The 9682-nt window shown below is 49.8% G+C and overlaps 1 protein-coding gene across 1 annotated transcript; it reads left to right on the top strand.

The window, feature by feature from the left end:
• Nucleotides 1-911: 911 nt before the first annotated feature.
• Nucleotides 912-4352, top strand: Il9 (interleukin 9). The gene is made up of 5 exons (XM_027409604.1): nucleotides 912-1034; nucleotides 1140-1175; nucleotides 1260-1292; nucleotides 2458-2589; nucleotides 4227-4352. Exons 1-5 carry the CDS (start codon nucleotides 912-914, stop codon nucleotides 4350-4352), a joined length of 450 nt encoding a protein of 149 aa, XP_027265405.1.
• The last annotated feature ends 5330 nt before the right edge of the window (nucleotides 4353-9682 follow it).

The following is a 9682-nucleotide window of genomic DNA, read 5'->3' as shown; positions in this document are numbered from 1 at the left end:
ACTCTGCTCTCCAGTCATGGTGACGGCATAACCAGCCGCATTAGCCGTTATTGTGACGTAACCACACTAGGGAACCTGGTAGCTAAGTTGTATGCGGTGGCTGAAAGGGTAGCAATGAGGATGAAAACTAGTACCCGTCTCACCCGATGGCGTGATTCCCAGGGAACACCTAGGATGGGGCTGACAGGCTGAAAGTGCTCTGGGTACTGGGTGGCAGTAGCCTGTTGTAGAAATGAGTTTGTTTTGTATTTTTAACTGATGTTACCCAGGGCCACACACAGTCTGATAAGAGTCTAAGCATCCTCAAGGCCAATGTTAGCAAGAACAGTTACAGCATCCCTGAGCTTACAGAGAACAGCCCCTCATACACTCACTTCTTGGAGGCCTATGTTCCCAGGCCTGACAGACTGTGAGGATCTGAGCTACCAAGCACAGTAAACTGAGGCTGCAGTGGCCAGAGGAAAACCCCAGTGAGTGAGATGGGTGCCCTGCTTTCCCCTGATATCCCCAGCGTGACCCCTTCATCACAACACCACACCCGACTGCTGTCTATCAGCGTTTCCACTAATGTGAAGGGGAAAACACAGACCTGGCTTTCATGGAAAGTGTTCTGAGTCTCACAACTAGAATTCCTGCCTTTAAAAGGGGGTGGGGGAGATTTCGAACTTTTCCTTTAGCATTTCAGAACCCAACTGTTTGAAAAGCATCTTTTCTGAGGAATGGTATTTCCTGGCACAGTCTTTGTCAAGTGACTCAGACTGATTATTTTTCAATATCAGTCGGCCTCAACTTACAGAGAAAAAGTGGGCACTAGGTATCAGTTTGATGTCAGGGTTTTTCCCGGTTTGGAGAGCTTTAAATATGGCTAGCCTGGATGGTGCCAGTAGGCTGAGCTCCAGACTCCTGCCAAGATGTTTGTGGCCTCCATCCTTGCCTCTGCCCTGCTCTTCAGTTCTGTTGGTTCTGTGCTCAACTGGAAATGCAACACTGAGCTCGTGATCAGGGTCACCAGTTCCCTTATGGACAATCTGCAGGTAGCAGTCTGGGGCTGGGGAGAGCTGGTAACTGTGTGAGCCATCCCGGAGGGTGAGGAAGGGCGCTCCACTCATTCTGGGTTATCGTCTCTTTGCCTGCTGTAGGGTGATCCATCCTCAAAGTGCAGCTGCAGCACCAATGTGAGTGAATGACTTCTTAAAACCTCCCCAACCCGGCCTAATGTTCATAGCTGCAGTGTTCATGCTGAGCTTTCTCTCTTGCAGGTGACCAGTTGCTTGTGTCTTCCCATCCCCTCTGTGAGTATGGCCCAAAAAGATCACTGGGACGCTGTTTAAACTTTGAAGAAAAATAATGCAATTTACTTGGCATTCTAAAGCTTAAGCTATTGTTTAAGTGTAACTGTTAATAGTATAGACCCCACCTTTAAAACTTATATATTTATATATACATTATATACATATGCATATGTTTAACTTAGCTTCATGGCCCTTGAGCTATTTGAATTTCTTCAGAGTCTAAAAATTATTAACTATCTTCTGGGATAAGTGGCCATGTATAAAATGAAAAAGAAATGGAATTGCTTTCTGATTCACCTGCTGGTGACTCCAGGTTTGTGAAACAGAATAGTAACATCAGGCATGGACTGTCTAGACATCACACACGCCTCTTCTTTCTCCAGCTCCCCCCCTCCTCCTCCTCCTCCCTGCCCCCACCTCTTCCTCTTCCTCCATCTCCCTGCTGGTTTTTAGTGGCTGTCAAATGGTCCCAACTGTTCTCTGGGAGAACAGTCTCAAAGTTTGGTGCTGGGGACTGAATGGGACCCCAAGAGAGCAACGGCCACCCTGGCAGTGAGGGGAGATCAGGGAGACTCTGGTAACTCCTGGTTAGGGTGAGAGAGCAGTCATCTAGACCTGTGGCCATGCGGGGCTCATCCTGCAGGCTGGGCCTGGGAGACAGACACTGAGCTTGGACCCTGTGGAGATGCCCATCCTTCGGGGTCTGGCTAGGGAAGGGTCCAGCCTATTCCCTCCTTTCTCAGGGCAGGATTTTAGCTCGTCTGAAGCACGAGCCCTTTCTTAGTCCGGTGAGAACAGCTTTTCCTTTTCTGTACTTTCAAACTCGCAGCCACTGAACCCGGACAGGGGCCACCAGGCGTAAGGCAGATGCACCCCCTCTGCCAGGCAGGGCACCAGTCCACATTTCCTGGATAGCATCTCCTCCGGGGTTGTTTCCTGGATAGAATCCGCTCTGGGGTTGTTGCTGAGAAAATGACTCAGCTTAAATAACTTAAGATCATTTCCTAGAGTGTCAAGGAACAGATGTTAAAATAGCATGAGTTTGGGTGACACTGGTTCAATTAAGTTTGCTCTTTAAAATTCTCTTGGTGGTTATTTTTTTTTTCTCAAGGCTGTCCTACACAGTTTTCATGAACCCTTTTCATAAGTCCTTATTATTTAACAGGACGATTGTACCACGCCATGCTTCCAGGAGGGACTGTCACAGCTGACCAATGCCACACAGAAAACACGATTCTCAGTCTCTTTCCTCCAGGTGAAAAGGACAGTTGAAGGCTTAAAAAACAACAAGTGTCCGGTGAGTTTTGTGTTCGCATGTGACAGCTGATCTCTGAGTGAATGCTGACACCGAAGGAGTAGGGCCTTTGGGTCAGAGCTTAGCTGAGAATCTTGGGAGCAAACACCATCTGCTCATCTCTGAGCCAACGAGAAAGGATGGCAGTTAGAGTCAGCAGTCCCAGGCTGGAAGGGGCTGGCAAGGAATTTAACCAGAGACGAGATCCCTGAACTGGGGTCTCTGCTGGGATCCGTGGTTCCCCTGATTAAATGGAAACCACTGCCACCCATGTAGCCAATGTCTTCTATCTGCTTATTGAATAATGAAAGAATTCACCCTGTTGTATCAAAGGCTGTACCCTACAGAGTCAGACAGCACGAAGCCACTTAAGAACTCAACGTACTACTCAGGGATGTGGTAGCCTCTAAATCAGGGGTTTTTGTTTGTTTGTTGAATGACCCAAAAGGTTTGTTAAAAAAAAAAAAGACTAGGTAGGTATTTGTCACCCACTCTACACACTATCAGCATGTGCCCTGGTTTCTGGGGCAGTGGCAGGCCACTGTCCTTTATCCCTGTGCCTGGGTGTTCCTAGGAAAGCACCAGCCATGCAAAGTGTTGTAGTTGGCCAGGCTAGTCACATCTACGTCCACAGTGGCATCTGCCCTAGCTGTGCCACATGTGCTGTGAGGGTTAGCCTCCTGCCTTGGGGACCAGTTTCAGCTCTGTCACCCCTGCTAAAAGAGGACAATGATAGCCAGGAAAGTTATTCTTTTCTGATGTGAATGTATTTAATAAGAGACAAAGTTGGGACTTAAACTCTGGTCTATGTGAACCCAAAGTCTCACTCAGAACTACTGTGTTATAAAGTGACCTTGAAAGGGCAGGAAAAAAAAAGGTAACAAGTGTACAGGTGTTTAGTCCCCAGGGAATCCCAAGAAAAGAGTTTCCCTAATGACATTCAGGGAAGTGTGTGTGTGTATGTGGTGTATGAGTGTGTGTGTGAGTGTGTGTGTGTGTGTGTGTGTGTGTGTGTGTGTGTGTGTGTGTGGTGTGTGTGTGTGTGTGTGTGTGTGAGTGTGTGTCTGAGAGTGTGTGTGTGGTGTGTGTGTGGTATGTGAGTGTGTGTGGTGTGTGTGTGTGGTGTATGAGTGTGTGTGTGAGTGTGAGTATGTGTGGTGTGTGTATGAGTGTGTGTGAGTGTGAGTGTGAGTGTGTGGTGTGTATGTGTGAGTGTGTGTGTGTGGTGTGTATGTGTGTGAGTGTGTGTGAGTGTGTGGTGTGTATGTGTGAGTGTGTGGTGTGAGTGTGTGTGTGTGTATGTGCGTGAGTGTGTGGTGTGTGTGTGTGGTGTGAGTGTGTGTGTGTGGTGTGTATGTGTGTGTGGTGTGTGTGTGTGTGTGGTGTGTGTGTGTGTGTGGTGTGTGTGTGTGTGTATGTGTGTGTGTGCAGACTCCTGGAATCCTGACCCCAGATTAACCCCTACACAGTCTTACCAAACACTAGCTAGCTGAGGATCACCTTCTTATTTTCTCCACATCTCACTCCTCTCTCTCCTGCCCATCAACCTGTCCCAAAGGCTTGGGGACAACGGTCCTGGGGCTGCTAGGTGTGCACTGCTGAAGTGGCTCACTCTGTCTTGCCTTCTTCCCTCTCCGCAGTTTTTCTCCTGTGAGAAGCCATGCAACCAAACCACAGCAGGCAATACGTTGTCCTTTCTGAAGAGTCTCCAGGAGACGTCTCAGAAAGCAAGGGCAAAAGTGCCGAAACGCCGAACATCAAGATAAATATATATTATTTATTCTATTTATTAAATCTATAAAACCCTTCCTCTTTAATTGTTACAATGAAAAAATAAACTCAGCTATTCTAGATCGAAACCAGTTGTGCTTTTTTTTTTTTTTTTTTTTTTTTTTTTTGGTTTTTGGTTTTTCAAGACAGGGTTTCTCTGTGTAGCTGTGTAGATTTGGAGCCTATCCTGGCACTCGATCTGGACACCAGGCTGGCCTCGAACTCACAGAGATCTGCCTGCCTCTGCCTCCCGAGTGCTGGGATTAAAGGCGTGCGCCACCAATGCCCGGCCAGTTGTGCTCTTTTGTTCTGAGGGAAGAAAAATGCAAGCTGTCTCCAGTGCCTTCTCATTGTCTATTCATTTCTGCTGATCAGATCACACAAAGCTTCCAGCTTCCGCACAGGTGGAATGGGCCAGAGACTGGGTAATAAGCACACTCATGAGCCTGAGCGGAGAACTAGAGGCCTGTAGGTGAGCGGCTGTGTGGGGACAGTCTGAAAGGTGACCGCAGCAGAGGCTAAGAGCAGCGTTGAGAGCAGCCTGAGGGAGGCACAGGGTACTCCCAAATCACCAAGGGCTTTTGTTCCCCTGAAACAAACTATGGACCCAAAGTGGGAAGGGCCATTATGGTCTGGTGAGTCCAAGGGCTGAAAGACTCCTTGAGGATGTGTGGGCTGCAAAGATGCATCAGTGGTTAGGAGGACTTGCTGCTCATCCAGAGGAGGAGTTCAGTTCCCAGCCCAGTCAGGAGGCTCACAGCCATCTGTAACTCTAGCTCCAGGAGATCTGATGTGCATGTACACACCCCTAAAAATAAAAGTAAATGTGGGCATGGCTTATACAAGAGTGCAAAGGGCTGGCAGTAGGTCTGGAGATGAGTCTCGGAGTAGGGCCTTCAGGTTAGAGCTTGAAGCAAGGAAGTGTGGATCAACAGAGTCTGTTTACCCAAAGCTGCTCAGGGAGCGCCCACCACATGCCAGCCAACAATGCCTAGTTGGCAAGTCCCCAGAAATTCTTAAACCACACTGCATGGCTGGCAGAGTGTGGGTGTAGCCATTCCCCTCACCCTAACACTCTCCATATCCCACCCCAGTGCCCACCCTGACCTCTGTCCCACAATGCTCACATCCTTTGAAATGCCCGCCCCTCCGGGTCACATGCTAGCTCTCCAGGGATCCAGTTTGTCCACCCCTGTGCCAGCACTGAGCAGCATGGAGCAGGTGCCCCTGAATGATGGGTTTCCTGATGCCAGGAACAGAGTCAGGATCATGCATTCCTGGTGGACAGATTGGACCCAGAATATTGTGTGTCTTTGCAATGCTCCTAGGCAGGTCAAGGGTCAGTTTACACTACCTGCCTACCTAGGATGAAAAAGACTTCAGGCCCTCTCCCCTTCTACCTGCCGACACAGAGGTATGTGGGAAACCCTGGGTTCAGTCTTCATGTGTGAAGCTTCCAGAACTAGGTTCCTGCCTCTGCACAGTTGCATTGAATAGGGAGTGTGTGTATGTGTGTCATGCCTGACTGTCTAGTCTGTGGGTCCCCGAAAACAGGGCACCTTTCCCCACCCCTCCCAAATTTACGGAAGTGTGATACACAGGAAATCTCTAGGAAGTCTGGTAAGCCACACACTTACAACAATCATCAGTGTTGAGTACTTAGCATTGGGCATTGTTTCTGACTGGACTGCGAGGGACAGCCTTATTTAGTCCGCTGCCCAGGATTGGTAGGATTTCTTTCTTATTTCTAGTATCTCTTTTTCTATAAGCATGAACATGGAAGCTTTCTAGGTTGGAGATGTTCCCACCGTCCCTCAGCTGGTGAAACTTAGAGCAGAGCCACGGCCAGCTGATTCTTCCTGCCAACCCAACACCCTGCCTCCCTGTTCTGATCTTCTGTCCATGTACAATTTCCATTCTGTGTCCTCTGACCACAGCCTGAGGGTCAAACGGGTCACCACAGCCCTAGTGCACACCCGCTTATGCAGAGAGCAAGGGTCAGACAGGGTTCAGATGTCAAGCTTTTAAGCCCTTTCAAAAGTTAATGCACAATCTGTGTGCCCTCGTTACATAACACTCATAGCAGGGCCTGGAGCAAAATTCTGTGATTAAATGCATCAATATTCAGCAGTGAAAACCAAAAACATTCACACAGAGTGCTCAAGGTTTACAGCCAAATGAGTCACAACAACCTTGATTTGGCTGAGCTGTTTGGGTTTCAGGATGGTGATAAGCGACTGGGGAACTGTGTGAACAAAAGAGCTTTGCTCCAGCTGGGGGCTCGCTTACATTCTCCCTGGCTCTGGGTCATCTCCAGGCGGAGCGGAGGCTTCTGCATCTCCCTGGCTGGCTGGTTGGCTGGGTGGCTGGTTGGCTGGGTGGCTGGGTGGCTGGGTGGCTGGGTGGCCGGCTGGCAATCCTGGTGGCTTCCCCTGCCTGGGTTTTCTGAGTCACACTATTCTCTGTGGTTTGCAGTCTGCACTCACCTCATTGGGATCGCGGGCAGGGGAAGATGCTGCTGGTTGGGATGATCTCAGAAAACAACTGGGGCAACACAAGCTACTGCTAGAGGAGAGGAACTGAGCCATTTAAACTGAAGCTCGTTGCCACATCAAAACCACCTGCCAGAACGGTGCTTTCCCTTGGCTTGTCTGTGCAGTTGTGTAAGATAAGACTCACTCCTGCAGGCAGACTCCAAGAGGGCTCCCCTGGAGTGAGATGGGCTGAACGGGGAGGGCTGAACTCTACTGAGAAGCACCCTGGAGAAAGGAGAAGAAACAGTGTTTTGCTGTGTGATCTGTAGGACAGCGAGCTGGATCCTCACGTTGACCCCGTGGTATCCACTAAAAGCTGTGTATGATTACTCCCCTTGTGCAAATGAGAGTGGCCCAGAACATTGTCCAAGTGGATGCGACTGCTGCCCTTTGCAGGTGGCTAAGTCACAGGCAGATTTGTTCCAGAACCCAAAAGATAAAACAGAGATTGCCTAGAGAATCCTTCTCCCTGCATCCCCAGAACCCCAAGTCTCCTCCAGGGAAGAAAGGAACCATCTCGAGCTAACATTTATGTCACGTGGAATTCCTATACATTTCCCCAGATACTGGGTAGAATGGGGGCTGGGGGTGGGGTGACAGGTTGCACCCTGCACACCTGAGGACGTGGTTTGACGACTCGAGAGCCATAACAAGCATGCAGGTGCCAGCTCGGCATGGCAGTGAGAGGCTGAGGAGCTGCGGAGTACCGAGGCAAGTGGGTACAAGATGGCTCTTTGAACCGGGAGAGCCAAACCCAGTTTGGCCCCACTCTGTGCTCCGGGGAAATGAGCGTAGTGGACTCTCTCTGGCCCCACTCTGTGCTCTGGGGAAATGAGTGTAGTGGGCTCTCTCTAGGTTCAGTCAGAGGCCAGAAGCCATACTTCTCTGGACGTGGGACTCCCTCGATCCCACTGCTGGATCACATGCTTCTGGGATCCTGACATTAGCTTGGCAGAGAGGATTATGGGAGTTAGAGCCTGAACTAATAACCCGACATGTGTCCTGAGCATGCAAGGACTTGCTCAGTGTTTGCACCTACCCCACTCCAAGCATGCTTACAAGATGTTCACTTGAAGGCACAAAGGAGCAGCTACGGCTCTCAGGGTTTCACACAGACCAGACTAGGAACACAGATACAGTGACTCTTTGTCAACCTCCCGGCAAAAGCTAAACAGCCCAGATTCGGAGAGGAAGGAAGAAACAAAAACAAAACAGAGCACCCCACCACCACCTCCACACAGGGCACTTTACAGTTCGCACACTACTCCTGCCCTTAGTATTTACGGAACATTGGGACAGCAGGTGAAAGAAGACTGTGTGGACATCAGCAGATGAGGAACAGTGAGGCCCAAACAGGCAGAATGTGTTGAGATTATTCAGATAGCCATTGAGGCTGGAATCCAAGGAAAGGACAGGACCTAGAGGCATGGAGAACTGAGAGACAGAAGTGTCAGGGACCCCAGGCGCTACTACACCTAGGCCTCGGAGTTTAGTTGATCTCTGCTGCCACCAAGTGGCAATTCAGTGGTATATCAGCCATAGAGGCTTTTGATGTCCACACAGTCTTCTTGGGCGGAACGTCTGTCCTCGAAGTGACCCACAAGAACAAAATTATCTTCGGATGACTCTAAAATACCTTCCTTTCCACTCTCACTTTCTCATGTGTACATTGGATCTTCCAAAGGCTGCACAGCAAGTGAGGTCACAGCTAAGCAGAAGGGCCTCCAGCTTGACCCTAGTCATTCACTACAGAGGAGTAAACTCAGCCTTATCAGGAGCACACAGTGGGAGACCCTGCCTGGCCTCTGAACATGCCACCTCTCCCAATCCAACTGTGTAGCCAAGGCATGCACTAGAGCACACCTGTTGTGATTTAAAAAGCGGCATGAGAGAGAAAGACGCTATGTGACAGAGCTCATGTGGAGGTTGTTTTGTTTTGTTTTTGTTTTTGCTTTTAATTAGGAGAAAGAGAATGGCAAAAGGAGGGAGGGGAGGGGGGAGACCGGCCCTCTGGGGACAGGAGCAGTGGAAGAGAAATAGGAGGCAGAGAGAAGGGTGGGAAGACAGGGAGATAGGCAGAGAAGCAGAGAGAGGTGGGGGAAGGAGGTGGGCGGGTCCCTTTTAAAAAGGAACATGGTGAATTGCACAGGTGGTGCTCTTAGTGGCTGCAGCTGAGGGCGTATCCTGTCAGAACCCCAAGGACAGGCCGGTACAGATACCTGAATACTAACAACACCTACTTGACACACCCTAGGATGTGATAGAGGAGGCACCCTGGGTCTACCCTAGCATCATGTAAGTAATGTCAGGGGCATCTCCTCCCCAGCATCCTCAGTACTTTCCAGTGATGCTGAGGAGGGGAGGAATCCAGCCTCTTCCCGCTAAAGTGTCTAGTAAGCTAGCATGAAGGTACTTAGGCTCCTCCGTCCTCAAGCCTGGAAACAGTGCCTGCACAGGGTGTGATGACTAAGTGACCGAAGCCCCGTAGCCGAGGGCTCACAGCTGCCCAGGAGATTTTGCAGCCCCAGGAGCCATGGAGGATGCAGATGGAGAGCACTGAGGGAGAACTGTGAGCCACACTGGGAAGAATAATCAGTCGGCCTCTGGGGGGCAGCAGTGATTTGTGCTGACTCTTGTCAGGTCAGAGCTTTGGGGAATTTGGCTCGGATCACAAATAGGTAGGAGGGGGAGGGGCATAAGAGAAACCAGGGAAGATTTACCCTTAAAGGTTTGCTTTTTACATGACTGTGAGGACAGGCTCCCTCGCTGGGATTTAAGATCACCTTGCACGA

This window comes from Cricetulus griseus, chromosome 3 (assembly GCF_003668045.3).
Source record: "Cricetulus griseus strain 17A/GY chromosome 3, alternate assembly CriGri-PICRH-1.0, whole genome shotgun sequence".
NCBI lineage: Eukaryota > Metazoa > Chordata > Mammalia > Rodentia > Cricetidae > Cricetulus > Cricetulus griseus.
This window is presented reverse-complemented; position numbering and strand designations above follow the sequence as displayed.